The sequence below is a fragment of the Oculina patagonica genome, chromosome 2, assembly GCF_052425735.1.
Source record: "Oculina patagonica isolate OP01 chromosome 2, crgOcupat, whole genome shotgun sequence".
In the NCBI taxonomy this organism is placed as follows: domain Eukaryota; kingdom Metazoa; phylum Cnidaria; class Anthozoa; order Scleractinia; family Oculinidae; genus Oculina; species Oculina patagonica.
In genome coordinates, this window is record NC_135759.1 from 23098672 (window position 1) to 23117403 (window position 18732).

Genomic DNA, 18732 nt, shown 5'->3' on the forward strand with positions numbered 1-18732 from the left:
ACGAGGTTACCCTCAGTGTCCGAGCCAGAGGCTCATGTATAAGACGTAGGACTGTACAGATCGAATTGGAATTTAATAGTGTTGATTTTCAAGAGCTGTTTTTAATGATGTTTTTTGTCTTTAGGTGAATAATTTGCAGCTATTTTTGAAATGGGGAGAACACTCTTTAATCCCTCATTTGTACGAGCAGGACTGGTACAATGGAGACAAAGTTATTAATAGAACTGGATTCACTTCCAGTAGAGCATCCAAACGATTAGGCCGAATACGACTGCGGCAAGCTCGAATTGAGAACGGTAAGTAACTCTTATACTTGGAGACGACGGATAAGAGGTATGGAGAAGCTACAAATTAATCACTAATGGCGATAGCAGTGTATATTTTTAACCGTCAGAAGTTATGCATTAGGTTTGGTCAGTTTTGCATTCTTTAATCTGAGATTGGTTGACAGAGCTCGTGCAGCGTGCTTCCACAAGTCATACTGAGCCAACGTACTGTTTTAACCAATCAGAAGCAAAAGAAACCGAACAAACCGTCAACGTACACGTGTTTTCCCGCGCTTGGAGCAGAGTGCACGTTTTTGTTTTAAGTTCATATTGGTTCGTTGTTGTTTATCTAAGAAGACAACCATATCATTTATATACAATTTCTTTAAAAGGAGCTAAAACATTTTTTTTACACAAATCAGGTAGCTGCACTGTGCCAAAACTAGTGAAAGACGTTATCCACGAGTGCAATCCTCCTTATCACGAGTCGTATGAGGATACCCGGATGTACAGTCCCGGATGGATTGACGGTATTCAAACAGAAAGCACGATGGTCAACAAGAGAAGCGCATCGGGGCAGCTTTCCCCCTGGGTTTATTTGGATGCGGCGGAATCGAATTCTTCATTGACAGTTTACGGCAGAATTGCGTTTTATCCCGCCGGGGGTTACGTAGCAGAATTTGGCGATAATATCGAAGAGACAAAAGCTCTTTTTAACTATCTGAAGTCTACACGCTGGATAGATAGATACACTAGAGCTATTATAATTGAAGGAGCAATCTACAATCCAAACACTAACCTTATTGGAGTCGTGGAGACGGCTCTAGAAATGACTTCGGCGTCTGCCATTTTACCGCGAGTCGACTTTAAAATCTTCAGATTATTTGCCAGGTTGAATCCTTCTTATGCGTTCAACTCGGCTTGCGAGATGTTGTTTTTCGTGATCCTCCTTTACACACTGTATACAATAATCAAAGGCATTTATCAGCGTGGAAAAAAGGAGTATTATCGAGAGACTATAAGCTGGCTTGATACGTTATTCTTTGTGGACGGCTTTGCCATTGTTGTGGTGTATATAGTGCGTGAGAGTAAGCTGAGGAGTGCGGTGGACATCCTTAAAAAAGACCAAGAATGGTTTATAAACTTCTCCGAGTGCGGATTGTACAGCGAAGCTCTTGTGTACCTGTACGCGTTTGCGGACTTCATTGCCATATTAAAATTCATTCACTTTCTTAGCTTCACTCGTTGTGTGCAACTTTTGTCCACGACTATTTACAGATCGTTAGTTGAGCTGCAATCCTTTGCTGTAATGCTGTTCGCCATATTCATGGCCTACGCGTCTATGGCGTTCACAATCTACGGGCCATACTTGGAACATTACAGGTCTGTTTCAGCAACGCTTGGTTCGTTATTAAGCCTCGTGATGGGGGTATTCGAACATACCGACTTTACTTCGCAGCCTGATTACAAGGCTGTTGGATATTTCTTTTTTGCAACTTTTTCTTTCAGTATGATGTTCATATTTATGAATATTGTCATAACAATCATCAATGTTGTGCACAGTTCTGTCTGCGCTGACGAGGAGCTAAAGAAAAACGAGGGCAATTTTTTCAACATCATTTTGGAAAGACTGTTAATTTTCACCGGTTTTCGGGGACCACCTCAGAGAGAAGAACCAAAAATTGAGGAGCCGTGTATTGCTGAGTTGCAATGGAACTGGCACGTACAATATTTAATGGAGAATCAGTTAAAACGGTTAAACGGGCTGGTGAATTCCATCTACACCCACGATGAACTGGAAGAAATATCCCTTTTGAGGGCACTTCCGCTAACACCAGAGCTAGAACGAAATGCTGTGACAGAACATGGTTACCAAGGAAACAAATGCATTGCCCTTTCTCATGCTGCTGACCAAGCAAATGAGTGTGAGCACGGGCGCAGGGATAATGACGTCATGACCCATCCAAATCAAGGGCCGTTCACTAAAGAATCTGACCAACAATTGCAAAATGCACCGCCAGCCTCTAAACCGCAAAATACTTCAATTGAAACAATTACTCAGTTGATCGCTAAAAAAAACGAGGAACTAGAAAGATTGGAAGAGGAAGGCGCTTGCGACGAAAAAGAAAGATTGCGTCGTATTAAAGTCATCAAGTGTCTTCAAGATTTATTGCATAAAGCCACTGGCAATCAGGATTCCGTCAAATTATGTATGAGCCACGAAGAGGAATCAGAAGTCTAGATGATAACATAGTTACAAATATTTAACTGATACCGTAAAATTCCGGTTCTAAGCCCCCCCCCTACCCCCCGCTTATAAGCCCCCCCGGTTATAGGCCCATTTACCTTGAAACAAGACATCCGATTATAAGCCCCCCCCCCCGGATATAAACCCCCACTGCCGGATGGCAGTACTGAACAGGACTAAATGTTGCTTTATTATGCGTTTTTAACTTAAAAACGTATTTCGATCAACACTCCCGTGCCACGTTTCGAAACGTTTCTTTATTCCGCTTAAAAGCCCTCCTGGATATAATGATATAAGCCCCTCCGCTTATAATCCCACACAAACCCCTTACGCAGTTGTATAAGCCAAGGGCTTATTACCGGAATTTTACGGTATAATGGTAGCAAAACATAAATTAACATGGTCGACTATCGCGCAAACGCTTAAAACGACTTAGCTTTGACTAATTACAAGTCGATCTGACCCACACATAAGCTTCAATAAAGTGAAGTGTAAGCTGGCCAAGGCTCAATTAAAGAAATAAATTTAATCGGTTTTGGCTTATTACTTCGAACTTTTTATTGAATAAAAATAACGATTAGCAATTTCAGTGTGAAGTATATGAAGCACATTCCTAGTGACAGTCAAGTCTCGTTATAGCAGACACCCTCGGGACATCGTTTAGTGTCCGTAATAGCGAGGTCATGCGCTGACTGATGAGTATAGACTATGTCTGTAAAGTAATTTTAAATCTTTAATGTAATAAATGTGCCATATATTCAAATGACATCAAATTGAACAATGCAGTTCTTCAACTGTCGCACTGAACAATAAAAAAGGACGTATTGTTTTTTCCTTCAACTTCGACTTAGCCCCACTCATAATGTATTTTGTCTGCTTGTTAACCCCAAGATAACGCCTTATTGAAAGACAAGATTCTTCATTCCCTCATCTCCACCGTTTCTTTGAATGAGAGGTAAAAGCCAGAAAATGTGTTTTAAGAAAAACACCTAGAACTCCATGGGCGCTTAAATTTTAGTCTCGTCCTTAACAAGCGCGACGCGAACTCACTGTTGGTGTACACATTTGACGGCGTTTGGTTCCATGATGGATGTCACTCCAAACCCGATCGACTACAGCGCGGTGCTTGAAGGCTTCAGTTCAATGTTTGACACTGGAAATGTAGTTGTCTTCTTGTTTATTATCGCCATGTTTCTCATTTACTGCCTTGTGCTGGTTTGGGCAAGAAGAGCTGATAAGAGAGACATGGAACAGGTACTACTTCATTCATGTTTCATACAACGTACAATTCCGAAAATAAACGCTGAGCTTATATTTGCTGAATGTTCCTTTCAAGTGGTCTTATTTTCGGGGAGAGCTTATGTAAGGTGGGGGAGGGGGAGAGGGTTGAGAGGGCTTATTGTCCGATGAAAATTTGCGGTTCAGAAATCTTTGAGTCTCTGATTGGACGGAATTCTGTGACTGAAATTTTCTGGTGCATAAAAGAATACCATACTTTGTACCAGTCGCTCTGAGCATTCTCTAACAACGTAAAGTACAAAACAAGCCCTACAATGGGGCTTTTAATCGGAAAAATATATCTTTCTTTAAAGATTTTTTGCGCGGGTTGGGAGGGGGCCTTTTTTTCCCGGAATTTTAAGGTATTGCTGAAAGAAACAAGCAAGCAAAACTTCTGAACATGTTATGTACGTACTCTACCTTTATCGGTTCGTAGTTAATTTTAAGTGACTCTCTGTAATATATCTGATTTTTTTTAAATAGATGGGTGCCACGCCCACGTCTGTATTCTACAAGACGAGAAACGCCCGACCTTCCAACAAGGCAGTGCCAACTCATTTATAATCTCTGTTAGCGGGTCATTAGGAACGATTACGTCGCTCCGGTTCTAGCATGATAATCACGGGGTATCGCCCGCGTGGTTTTTAAGCATTCAGCCACTAGGTAGCAAGTTATAATTATCCAGTGGATAGTATTATCCGCTTTTTGAACAACTAGAGACTAAAGGTTGCATACTTATCGCTCTTCCACTGTCCACTTTAAAAGGTTGAGGAAACATTTTTGTCCTGATCCGTCAGTTGTAGATCATGCTGACGGTACGGAAAAAACTTGAAACAAATATTTTTAGATCAGTTGTATTAGTGCGGGATGAAATCCCCGTTTAAAAGATTCTTCCAAATTTCTATTTGCGCAGGGAACTACTATCAAAGTACAAAAGCTCTGTTCTTTAAACATTTAGAAAATCTACCGGAATTACCCGGAACTTCTCCGGTCAGTATCAATACGATGTCAGGGTAAGTAAAAGATGGCATGGACAAAATAAACTCACAAACTAAAGAAGATCTTTCTTATGTTCCACCAAATTCTCAAAACTAACTTAAAACAAAATTTATGGCAATCAGTGAGGAAAATTTGAGCTTGGTCAACAAAGCCAGACTTACTAGTGATGTTATTTTACAGTTCCGAAGATATCGGCGACACTTCAGGCAACTTATGTGAAGATAAAAATACTTGTAAATGGTGGTGTTGCCGAAAAGGGGAAAGAAAAGAACGAAGAACAAGCGAAAAAGAAGAAGAAAGCCGAAGGATTCTTGCCGCACTGGTGTCTATACATAGCTTGGGTTCTGTGTATCGGACATTTACTTCAGCTCTGTACACTGGTTGTTTTATAGCATGATGTGGGGAACGGAGAAATCAAACCAGTGGTTCTTTTCTATGATGTTGACATTTATATTTTTAATCAGGATGCTATTATTAACCAGCCAGCTAAAGTTCTGTTTCTTTCAACTGCTTATGCAATCTTTATAAGGAAGAGCGATGAGGAGAGTGACGCTGAACAGAGTAATGAAGACCCAAGAAAAGGTAAGCCGGTGAACTAAAAAAGAGTTTTTTGTTTGTTTGTTTTTGTTTGATAAGTACTACCCTCGTAAAATAAAGAAGATTATTTTTGTTTCTGGTTCAGAAGGTCGTAAAAGCACTCAGTGTTGCCATAGTTATGAAAAAAAGAGCTGAAGATTAAAAATGCCGAAAACAAATAATAAATATAATAACGGCGGGAAAATAACCCATTGCAAACGCAATCTCTTAAAATCCTTGGAGTATGAATTGGTACCAGTAAAATTCAACGGTAGATGGTACTAAAATACTGCTCACGATCGATGAGACATGTAACTGAGTATATCATTAAAGATAAGGAAACCGAATGGGTATGGTTGCTGCGAAAAAGGCCGTCGACGAATGAAAAAAAAAATGCTTCCCTTAAAAGAAGTTACCCCGCAAAAGCGCACTCATTCGTGATCCCCGTCACTTCTCTATTAAAGAATAAGTCATGATGATCAGTCACACCATTATTATCTTTATTTAAACACGTTACCACATCATAACAATGATGCTCGTAAGAAAGCTGTGATATCAAAAACTAGTAATAAAAATTAAACTACTTATAAAACATACCTTATTATAGGAAATTAACGCTTGTGTTAATTAAGGTATTTGAAATTAACGCGACTTAAATTAACGCCAATTGAAGAAAAAATTACTTCCCAATAAAGGAAATTAACGCGAAAGAGGGGGTAACATTTCAAAATAAAGGAAATTAACGCGACGTACACAACAGGGACAAGTTTAGTTCAACACTTGTAGGCGTATAATCTTAAACGAAAACAATGTTCGTGCTACTTTTCCCACTTTGAGCGTTCTTCGCAGTATCAATGATAGTGGCAAGATAAAATTATGCTTTTTCCTTGGAGTCAAGAACATCTGGACTGTAACGAAAAATTGGGGCCAAAATAATGGAAATTAACGTCATGGAAATTAACGCTCCACTTAATTAACGGCGCGGAAATTAACGTTAACAAAAATTAACGCGACTTAAATTAACGCGAAAATGTGAAATTCGCATTAATTTCATGACGCGTTAATTTCCTATAATAAGGTATACATTACAATGGTAAATACTATAACAGCAGAATCCTGATTTCTCGAACCCTGGAGTTTTCTAACCTCCCGATAACTCGAACCAAACGCGCATCTCCTTTCCCTCAGTCGAACACTGTAATTTTACTCCCGATTTCTCGAACAAATTTTCGTTTCCTTTAAAGGTTCGAAAAATCAAGATTCCACTGTACTTAAAAATGCCTAATCTTTATCTCAATATAAAAAAAGTCTTATTGTCAAAAATAGACCATTGCTAATAAAGCCCCAGTCAGTGCAACAAAAACATGATAAACTTAATGCTTTATACATCCCTAATTAAGTTTTAAAAGGTATAAAAGGCCGTATACGCTTTAAAACAGCATGACTCGCAGATAAGTTTTTAGAAATATCTTCAATATGATTAAATTTTCATCGGTATGTAAGAAGTTCAAGAAATTAATAGCGTCTCTTTACAGACTGTAACTGCTCGTGAGTTAAAGTTTACTGTTTGTTCATAAACTGCGCTGTTTCTTCCACGTTGGAACTGCAGACCATGAAAACTAATACTAATATAACAAATCAAGGACGGCCTGATCCTAAAAAAAAGTAATCGAATGCGCTCAGTAGTAATGTACTACACTCTGAGGCAAATTTGCCTTAGAGATGTAGTACATCACTACTGCCCGCCGACTGGAACAAATATGGGGACAAAAATGGATTCAAATATTGGAATCAAATATTGGAATCAAAACTGAAATTCAAGCCATGGAAAATCAAAACTGAAATTCAAACCCTAGAAAAAAAAAGCCTGTAAAACCAAGCCTGAAAAACCAACCCTAACTCAACCCTAGGTTCAAAATAAGAAAAACTTCTTATACTCTTTTTCAAACTTTTTTTATAGTGCTTTCGAATGGGATTGTCTTATATGGGTCCACTTGCTACCCAGACTGTACTCTTTTTTACATTGCTCACAAAACCATCGTGTATTTCGCATATAACGGGCTTTTGTGCGCCTTATAGCTTTCATTTTGTCTTCTTTGGTAAACCATCTCTGGTATCGGCCATTAACAATATTATCATTCCAAAACATCAATTGTTATATATTAATGACACAATATATTAATTTCTTATATCATTAATAGTGCGTTTAAGGAAAAAACACATATAAAAATAAAATCTCTTTGTAATATATATATGAATAATAAAAGATTTATAATCGGTTTAACCTCGGATAAAAATAATAGATCGAATGATATTAAAATAATTGCTAAAATCTTAGAAGATGAATTTAATTTCAAGCACATGGTATTTAATCAGCCAAACAGTGTAATTGTTATGGATGGCGGGGCTAACCCATGGGCCGATTATATTGAAGCATATTTTGATAATTATAAAGATACTAATTACGTAATATCAAATTTGTTTAATTTAGATATTGTCGAAATGCTTTTTGATAACGGCTGTAGTATTATAAATATTGATACCTTTTTTTATAATGAAAATCAATTAGATGAAAAATTAGTTGTTGATAAATTCAATGTTTTTTTAAAATGAATGTATGTCCTAAAATATTTTTTGTAATCAAATACTGATTTATAAAAATATTATACTTAATATTTTTATTTGCATGTGTAATACTTGATAATTGATTTTAAGGCACTCTTAACATATACTCCATAAATAAAATTAAAAATTGTTTATATATCTTTCAAATCCTTGATTGGAATCCAACTGTTGAAGTCATCACTGTATCCTTTCCACTTAACTAAAGCTTGTTTCTTCTTATAATCTCTACGGATCACTTTATCAATTCTGAATACATCCTGTTTTGCTTTTAACAGTTCAGGTTCATAAAAGCTTCCTTGTATGTCTTCATTATTGAGATCTTTCAATTTGTATGTAATGGGATTAGTATGTTGGATCTTAGTAATTACGAACATTTCTTCACTCCAATTCGGTGTATAACCCTTATCGAACACCTTTCGTTTATATTTAGATATTCGGACCTTATCACCAACCTTAAATTTGGGTTTTGCTGATAATGGCTCCATATCACCGTATAGGTTAAGATATACAATTCCTTGATTCTTTTCCTTTGAAGCTTCTGTTGGTGTCATCTTTATTGAACTGTGTTTTGTATTATTGTATTCTTTTACCAGTATGGGTAGCATTTCAAGATACTGTGTGTTACCTTGAATAGTAAACTGTTTGTACATTTTATTTTTCAAAGTTCTATTAAATCTCTCAATAACAACAGCTTTACCTTCATTAAAAGTGGAATACATGTTAATATCATTTTGCTTTAGCCATTCCTTGAATGTTTTGTTATAAAATTCAGATCCCTGATCGACCCAGAGAAATTCAGGTTTACGTTTGTCATTAATGACAATATTGTTGAATGCGTTAGTTATTGATGTACCTTTCTTATCTTTCAATTGTATAGCCCAAGCGAATTTACTGAATACGTCAATTATAGTCAATAGATATTTATAACCTTTATTCCATTTTGAAAGTTTATCCATAAAAACTAAATCAGCAGACCATATGTCGTCAATTCCATTTGATATTACTCTTCTAGTTTTAAATTTTCGTCTGATTGGTTTATGTAACTCATCGGCTAATTGTTGAGACCAATCATTTTTACTCAACGCCGTTTTCCGTTTTTTGTCTTCTTTTGTTTTACACCCATACCTACTTTAGCCTTGGTAGCAATAGTGTTCCTTGCAATAGCATGACCCCATTGTCTGTCTTTCCATGGGATAGCATCAAGGGCTTTTACCATCTTTTTATCAGCTTCGTTTTTGCATTTAACCTGATTTTTTGATGGTTTGTTTGCACATACTGAGTAATCCACGTCATGTTGCATGCTCACGGCGTCCGTTTTTCCTGTTGGTTTTTCATATATCTCCAGTATTTTACCTGTTTTTTGATCCCACTTTACCTGTTTCTCTAAAGGATTACCAGGACCTGTATAACGATGACCAGGCATTACAAAACCCTTTTTTGGTGCTACTTTTAAAATAGCTTTATGGATATCGATACCTTCACCTTTGATGAATTTACTCTTTTTGTTTTTACAGATTGAGCAAATTGATTTTTCCATAAGTCGGCCATTCTTTGCTTTTACTTTTTTAGTATTGATTGAATTTGTTTTTTTATTACATGAAACGCAGTATGACAGGCACATATATATTATATGTTAGATATTAATCACAATAATGATTAACCCATTTGCCGTTTTTATATTCTGTGTAATTACATGATGGATTAAATTTTTCATTTGTATATGCACCAGCAGGCTTCCAAAAATTAGATGTCTGAATTCCGCTTTTTTTATTAAATATACCTTTAGCAAAGTCACCGCGCCAATATTTTTTAAATAGATCTTTATCACCTCCGGTAACTGCCATGATAGCCGATGCTAAGTCTTGAGCCTGTTGAAACCCTGGAATCTTTTCGCCGACCTTTTTGTTAATCGTTTCACCTACTCCACGCCCTTTTTTCTCACTAACAAAACGGGTTTTAGTAATACCACAAGAAACGCATTTCGATTTGAGTATTAAACGATTGTTTTTTGTTCTCATATATTTTTCAGAATTAGGAACTGAATTAGTTTTTATTTTTTCACGTACACAATACGATTTAACCATTATATATATAAGTTATATATTTCTGAAATAATGTTGAATGAATTTCTCATTCTTCATTGTGTCATATATGTCAAACACTTCCAACAAATTAGAATACGTATTCCCATGGTTCATCTCATTCAAAAAGTATAAACAGAAGTATCCGCATGTGGTTGTATTTATATTCTGTATCTGATTGTTTTGATGTAGCAATGTTAAATTCTTCTTTTTTGCGTGATCGACTATTTTTTGAAATGGAGGCATACCAAAACTATCAAAATAATTGATTACCTTATCTTTTACATAAGTTGCAACCCAATGACTACCACTCAGATATGACGGTTGGAGATTGTAAATGAATATTCCTAATTTGTGATTATGTGGCACAGTCTCATCTCTCATTAGTACATTTTTTATCGGTATATTCAAATATAAACACCAGTTTATTAAATCAAAATTACTCATTGGTATATTCTTATGGAATGTTGGCTTTCTTACTTTCTTTTCGGTTTTAAGATCTTTTTTTTTGGAAGCACCAATCCACCTGTTCTAAGAAATTTATCATATTCATCCCAAGAACCAATAAATGGTGGCGGTGTGTAAGCTAATACATCTTTCTTACTTGGTAGTCTTATATTTCCCCCATCCTTCTTTGAAGTGTTATCAGTTGTTGATTTGTTAGTTGTTGACCTTCTTGATCTTGTTTTCGTTTTCGGAGCACTTATTCCAATCATTGGAAAACCAATTCGCGGTGCCCCATGACCGACCCTAATGACCTTTCGAATTTGTGTCTTCGAGATGTTTAAATCAGATCCAACACCTAACTTCTTAGCCTTATTCAATTTATTGATTTGTCGTTGAGTTAGCATTAAACTGTCATTGCCAGTCATATCTGAATTGCTTAAGCGAATAGTGATCTCACTTTTATTTCTATAAGCAGTCAAAAGCTTCCTTCGCTGTCCTTCTGACAGATTCACTTTATGAGAGTGATAAGTTGTCATTACTTGTATATATATTATATGTTATATAATTTCTTGTTTATAAAACGTATACAAAATAGAATGGTTTATACATAATATTCAATTGATTGATTTATACAATAACCAGCTCATTCCCCACCTTGTCAATGACGATTGTCTCATCATAAAGAACGATGGCATGGACGTTGAAAGGACTATCTCCCGCACTATTAGCGTTTAGTTTATATCTGAAGATCAACTGCTTTGGGTCTCTAGTTACTCGCTCTGCTTGATATGATAAATCAAAAAAGATAATAGGATAGAGAGAGTTGTAATTTGCCAAGTTGAGTTGTGTACCGCTGTTGTAATCATTCTTTCTCATACCATAAGACATCAAATCATTGAAGATCCTAACTTTGGACTCACTATCATATTCGGTCTCAGGATAAAACACTCCGTTGCCGTATTCCAATCGGCATGTTGTCAAATAACTACCATTCCCACGGTCAAGATTGATATTGAAGGTATCAAATTCATAGGGATTTTCATCTGCATTGTTTGATTTAGCTCGTTGTAGATATACAAAGATAGCCTTAACATTATCAATACTGGATGAGATCTGGAAGAATCCACTGCTATTCGTTGGTGCGGAAACCTCATACATTTCGCGCATATACGTCCAAGTGTTCTTTACCAAGAAGGAACTAACAAACTTATCATATAGGCTGTCCTTTGGAGTCAATTTTGGGACCCATAGAAGGAATCTATTAAGGACCACTCGTCCATCAGCTACATCATCGGCCTTTTTAAGTAATTCGGCGTCATTCTGTAACTGTATATTGAATTGGAGTTGCATTGGGAGTAACATTCGACCTTCCAGCTCTTCAAAGAAACTGTAACGATTTAGAGGTATAACAACATTGACATCATTGAGACCTGTCGTCAAAAGTCGCCTAGCCTCAAACCCTGCATTCTGATTAGCATTTGCTATCCTATGGTCGGTATCTAGATACCAAAGACTATTTTTTGCTACTGAGCGACTAAAATCGTCACTATATTCGAGGAGGTTCTTAACGAAAGTAACTTTATGGAGATTATCGGTATCATAAACGATTTTTCCTGCTGATTTAATCATCATGTGGGCAATCAATGAATGTGCTCCATTAATAACTGTGATACGATTCGCCCCCGTGGTTGCTCCATCAGCTAACATTTGCACCTGAAATTGCACCTCGAAATACGCATTATACCAATCGTAGAATGAACTTCTATCGTTAATCGTGAACTTATAGCCGTTTTTAAGTTGGTGCTGACCGTTAGCTGGGACTCGAATTACATCATCGAGTTGAAATCGAACCAACTCATATCTCTGTAAGTATTCGCTTGTTCTAAAAGACATATATTATTATGTTACATAATTTTGCAATTATGTACCAATTTTTTTAATCATTTTATTCATTTTACTCAACGCCTTCTTTTTACACCTGATCCTGATATTAATCTATTAATGATCATATCAGTACTTTCATTTTTCTGTTGGTGTCTGACAGGTGAGGCATTTACTTTCTGTAAGATTGGGGATAGTGACTTTTGCCCAGCATTTCCCTTCCTCATATTCCTTAGCCTTTCCATTATAAGGTCTCCGGCTTTTTCTGATGCCCTTTTACCCAGTTTATCACCTGCATGAGAAATACCTGATTTTATTGCCTTCTTACCTAAGGGCTTGACAATTTTTTTAACAACAGACGACATAACACTCTTCATCGGTTTGAAAATGTTATCAACGATAATCCCTGACCCTTTGTGCTTATATACAAATTTACCAAATTTTGGATGGTAAAACCTCTTGAATTCATATGGTTTCATTATATACTATTATGTTATATTATTCTATCCTTTTCAAAATTAATGAAAAAGACGTATCCGCTCCATTCAGGTTAATTAACCGTCTCTTCCCATCTGTGATGTATATTCGAATGCTACTTATCTGTTGCTTATTAACCGGATTAAATGTGACCCTACGAGGCTCGATTGTAAACGAATAACTCGGCTGTAGTACGCTGGTCGAAAAAGTATAAATGATATCCGACTCTTCGCCATCGACTAAAGAAGTATTGACTAGATCGCAATGTACATTTAATATATCGGTATCTTGGCTTAGATTTGGTACTCTTGGACCAATATTAACCGCATCCTTTAATACCTTTTTATCAAACCCTATAAGGTCGTTGAAATTGCTATGCGTCAAATCAAGTTGATAATTTTGAGATAAAGTGATTGTGACTCGGAATGTTGTTGAATCAAAATCAATAGAGATGGGATATATAGGGTTATCATCATCTCCCGTCTTAGTAATCTCTTTAATATATTCATCAAATTCAGAATAATTCCAAACACCTGCAGGGAAAGTTATGTCTTCAAATTTATTCCCATTATCAGAACTATATTTAATCAGCTGATTACCATATGAGGGATTTACATTAAACCATGTAAATGACATGTTAATAATACGATTGAGACCTATCATATATTGGTAATTGCTATCCAATGTTATAGGCCTGTTGAATTTAGTTGTAAAATTTTGAGGAGTGTTATTCCCTTGATTTTTAACACTATATGATGATAATACTAACTCGCGATCCATATATATAATACAGTTACATAAATTAGACTTTAAAGTACTGATTATACAATTTATTATATTGCGGTCTATTGATTGTCGACATTTTCAATAATGTGTCCAATATATTAACTCCCGTATTCCGCATTTCAACTGACGTATTTCCAGCCATTGTTTCACCGATGATCAATTCCAATTTTTTGAGAAGCTGTTTTACATCGTTAAAAAATATAACATTTCCACCTTTCTGATTTTTTCGAATACCAGAACCTTTTATCGTTTTGGCTTTACTTTCGTAATGATTTATGTAGTCATTTAATGCAACTCTTGCATTGCTTATTCTCTTATTTTTAATCTGTCTTTCCGCTTCAGATATATTACCCCTATTATATTCTTTAGTAACATTCGCCTTGAAACCTTTCAATTGTCTCCGTTTATATTTGGCTTTCTCTAAAATCTTATTAAGATAGTTCTTGGTTTTCTTTGGTGTCATTTCAGGCTGATCTAATTTCATTTGCACTACATCATAATCGTCGATACCAACGTCTTCTAGTATTTCACTTACTTCATCATCAGCATCTAAAGCATAATCAATTTCATCCTCATCGTATTCAGGAGGTAATTCATCTTCATATTCAGGAAAATATTGGGGATCAACATAAATCTCCTTATTTCCTTCTAAAAGATCTTTTAAAGATTCTTCATATGTTGGTGGTTTCGGTACAATCTGTTTTTCATTTTGTGGCATTACAGGCTCATCAAATAAATTATCTACGTCCATATCCTCAAAAGGATCAACTTCAGGATAGTAATCTGGAGCTTCCATTTCACCTCTCATCCCCTTTTTGACACGATTTTTAGGTACTTTTGCTATCTGCAAATTACTTTTAATTACATCATCTAATTTACTTGTCACTGGTTTGAATACCCTCGAAAATGACTCTTGGCTTGTCTGCTGACCGATATTATTTTGTGTGATTGCATTTTTAACATAATTGATTTTATCGCCCAAATCAGATTTACTCTTTGCAAGCTCTTTCCATCTAAGTAAACTCATTTTATTTTATATTATTACGTTACATAAAAAATGAAAATTGAATATAAAAATCAACATTTAACATAGCGTTTAACACCTTGATGTACACCGTGTTGAACACCATGTTGAACTGAAAATAATATACCCATATAATATAATGAGAATACCGAATTATGACACTAAAGACGATATGGCCTCAAACTTTAGACAACTATACGATTTCATGCCAAATCAATGTTTCAGAATGTTGATTTATTCTCCCTCGGGTGGGGGTAAAACCAACCTTTTACTTGATATGATATACCGGCTTTTGTTTTATGATAAAATATATCTTTATGGGAAAAATCTTCAGCAATCGAAATATCAACATCTTTTCAATACCTTTGAACCCATTAGTCAAGAGGCTGGTTATTCTGTTATTGAAGCAAGTAATGATAAAATAATACCGCTTGATAAAATATCAGATGAAGGCCAAAAACTAGTCATCTTTGACGATTATCTCAATACGGGATCAAAAAATGATAGCGAAATACGCAACTATTTTACAAATTCAAGAAATAAAAATTGCAGTTGCATTTATTTATCTCAAAGCTATTATAATACCGATAAAACAATCAGATTAAATTGTACTCATCACTGTATTTTCGAATTCCCATCTAATAATGAACAAGGAATGATTTGCAGAGAACTTGGAATCAGTAAAAACGACTATCTCAAAGCAACTGCAGACCCATTTAGCTTTTTATATATTGATAAGCCACGAAAATTCGTAACTAAGAATTTCAATGAAAAAATATAATATAATATAACTGATTGATATAATATGAGTTACTCAAACGGTTTATTACAATCAAATAACACTAATATTACACCAATTAAAGGCCCTCGAGGTGAAAAGGGTGACCCAGGAGTCGGCTTTGATGTTACGCCTGAAGGTAATTTCAATTTGAACAAAAAGAGAGTAATAGGGCTAAAAACGCCTGATGACGTTGCGATCGATGATTCAATTGAAAATTATTCAAGGGATCTCGAGACGGCCGTAAATAAACGATATCTTAACCAATTCTTCCTTAAAAAGAACAGAAATGAAACAGTGTTTGATTGTGCCGGCCTTTCATTGCAAAATACCGAAGTGTATTATCCAAGTTTATATAACGATCGATCTGTACCAAACGTAGGCTATGTTAGTGCTGAGGATAACAAAGTAAGGACTGAAATTGATACCAAACTTGCTACTAAGGCTGACAAATCGTACGCTGATAATACATATTTAACGAAGAAATCAGGAGGTGTCTTAGCTCAAAGCCTTCAAAACAAAGCAGACAAATCGTACGTTGAAAACACTTTTTTAAAGAAGGTCGTAGGACGCGTTTTGACTCAAAAAATTCTAAGCAAGCTTGATATTCACGGTAGTAACATGATGCAGGCAAATCTCGATATGAACGATAATCGCATAACAAATCTAAGCAAACCAATATATGGAACCGATGGTGTAAATAAATTGTATGTTGACAGTTCACATATTACCTCTATTGATAAAGGAAACGTTTTCAATAATATAATGATTGACAGTGATAATCAACTTAGTGAAGAGAATGATATCGAGCTTGGAGATTTAATTCATCATCCAAATCCTGTTCATCAAATCAATAAAAAGGTAATAGATACAAAATTACTTCTCGATAGTTCGAAAAATTACTACTCAAGCAGATTAGGTATCAACATGTACCCTATACCAATTAATTATTATACCATGGCATTTGAACTCTATTTTCCAGTTGAAATAGATGAGAATAGTGTTGATATCAGTGTTGTGTCATTGATTGATACTGTTAATAAAGTAACTACACGAGTTTATAACGGTTATAGTCGAACAATAGCTCAAGTTCATAAGTATCAACAACATAACAACAACTATCTCTATGTCGATATCGTTTTAAAAATGAAGTCAGGACACTCGTATGTACCAAAACTGCAAACTTATATTATAATATATGGGATTAAGAATTATGAAAGTAATGTTGAACCCAGTATATACGATCAGCTATATTATGTTGAAAATGATAGAATAGCTTTCAATGCATCAATTGATATGAAAACACAGGCCATTCATGGTATTGCAGAAGGTACTACTGATGATCAAGCTGTTAATTATAAACAGTTGGTAAGTCAAATCAATATTCTCAAAACAACTCTTGAAAATCAGATTAAATTATTACAGTCCAAGAGTTTTTATAGTGAAATATTTGAGTACTATTTCGATCTAACGGATGCCTCTAAATTCATAATGTCAGATAGCAACGGAGCTGTTGTTTCTGGATTAATTGGTAATCTCGTATTTAATACCACCAAAATGTTAGAAGATTTTAATCCAAATATGGGGTTTATGAATGATTTTGAAATTAATTTAAATGAAAATATCACTGAATCCAATGACTGGACTATATATATGGCATTTAAATATGACTATAAGCCCAGTGATAATAAAAGGATTAAAATTGAATTTATCGATGGTGATAGCTTTAGTTTTCCGTGGGTTAAAGTGGAGCATAATAAGCTATTCCTCGATTATGATCTAGATTCATATACAGAGCAAATTAGAGATGGTTATATAGGTAAATATATGAATCTCTGGTATACAAAGATACAGGATCAATTTAGAATCGCTGTTTGCGATAATGTTATGAGTATTGATCAAACATTTTCTGGGTTTAATATCAATACATCTAGCATTAAAATCAGTTCAGATTACTATGTACAAAGAATCGCTTTTAGTAAAACTGCATATCCGATAAATGGTAGAGAGTATCATAAAATCCAATTTTTAGATAAAACAAAGGCTGTATTCTTCGAATAAATTATCTAACTCACTATTATATGAAAACTGCAGATTTAATACATGAGATGCTGAAAACTATTGAACGGTTGATTAAAAATATCAGAAAATTATACAACAGATTTAAAAATAGAAAGAAAACATTGTCTAATCAATAATATATGACAAAACAACGCAAAAATATATTCGAATGGAACCATATTAGTGACAAGTTAAATCAATCGCAAATTCAAGAATTGAAAGAATACTACAAAGTTTATCATAAAAAGTGTTGGTGTTATAAAAAAGCTACAAAAAGCTTTAGAAGGCTGAAATTAATAGGCAATTCGCTGGCTATTTTATTCGCTTCAGGAGGCATAGTATCTTCAATTTCAACTGGTGGTATCAGCCTGATTGCAATCAGCACGGGAGCTTTATTGATACAAGGCTGGCTTCAGCATCAGAATCTCGATTTAAAAATTCAAAATGGAATTTTTGCTTATCAAAGCTATCAGCATTTGCTTAATACAATAAAATTCATGTTAAGAACGGGGGAATATGAACTATCCAATATCTTTTTAATGATGAAAACTACTGACGACTACATATGCGATACCGGTCCAATAATCGATCGGTATCTACTCAAATATGATGATAAATTTACTGAATAATCCGTGCGATCTGGGACGATTTTAATGCTAAAATATTTGCCCAATATCGATTATAAAATTCAAGCGTTTTTCTCGATTTAGTAATACAGATAAAATTGTATGGGATATCGAGCATTTTAAACAGCTGTCTTATAATATATTTCGTTGAGATCATCCTCTTTCTTCTTTTATTTATAGATGGAAGAATAGTATCGATCTCATGAAACACTTTGTAAATCTTATCGCGCTGATTATGAGACAATTGAACTCCATTTTTAATACATAAATCGTTTAAAACATTCTCAATGTGGTATTTACGATGATATACCGATTCTCGCCGTATTCTATGCCTATTTTCATAAAAATCAAAATACTCATTGTAATAAATAGAACCATGAACCAAACCGCAATTAATACAAACATTTATACCGTTTTGATTTGACATATCCTGCTTACTACAGCATTGCTCAGCATCCTTGATACCTTTTATCAATAGTTGATCACAGAAAGGGCATATAGGTTCTTTTAAAATTTTTAAATCATAGTGGATTTCAGAATTACAAAGCATTATATATATAACACACATAACTTCACGGA

The 18732-nt window shown here is 34.9% G+C and overlaps 3 protein-coding genes across 3 annotated transcripts in view; 2 read left to right on the forward strand and 1 right to left on the reverse strand.

The window, feature by feature from the left end:
• The window catches only part of LOC144643601 (polycystin-1-like), a 28688-nt gene extending 25407 nt beyond the window's left edge, over nt 1-3281 (forward strand). The window contains 2 exon segments of the mRNA XM_078502904.1: nt 125-296; nt 689-3281. Coding sequence (XP_078359030.1) covers nt 125-296; nt 689-2508 — 1992 coding nt within the window. The 3' untranslated portion in view covers nt 2509-3281.
• Nucleotides 1-18732, reverse strand: part of LOC144643604 (E3 ubiquitin-protein ligase TRIM45-like) — a 53070-nt gene that overhangs the window by 5392 nt on the left and 28946 nt on the right. The gene's annotated exons all lie outside the window — the stretch shown is intronic.
• LOC144642223 (polycystin-2-like protein 2) overlaps nt 3601-18732 on the forward strand; it is a 37344-nt gene continuing 22212 nt past the window's right edge. The window contains exons 1-2 of the mRNA XM_078501205.1: nt 3601-3768; nt 5256-5373. Coding sequence (XP_078357331.1) covers nt 3601-3768; nt 5256-5373 — 286 coding nt within the window. The remainder of the gene's footprint in view (nt 3769-5255; nt 5374-18732) is intronic.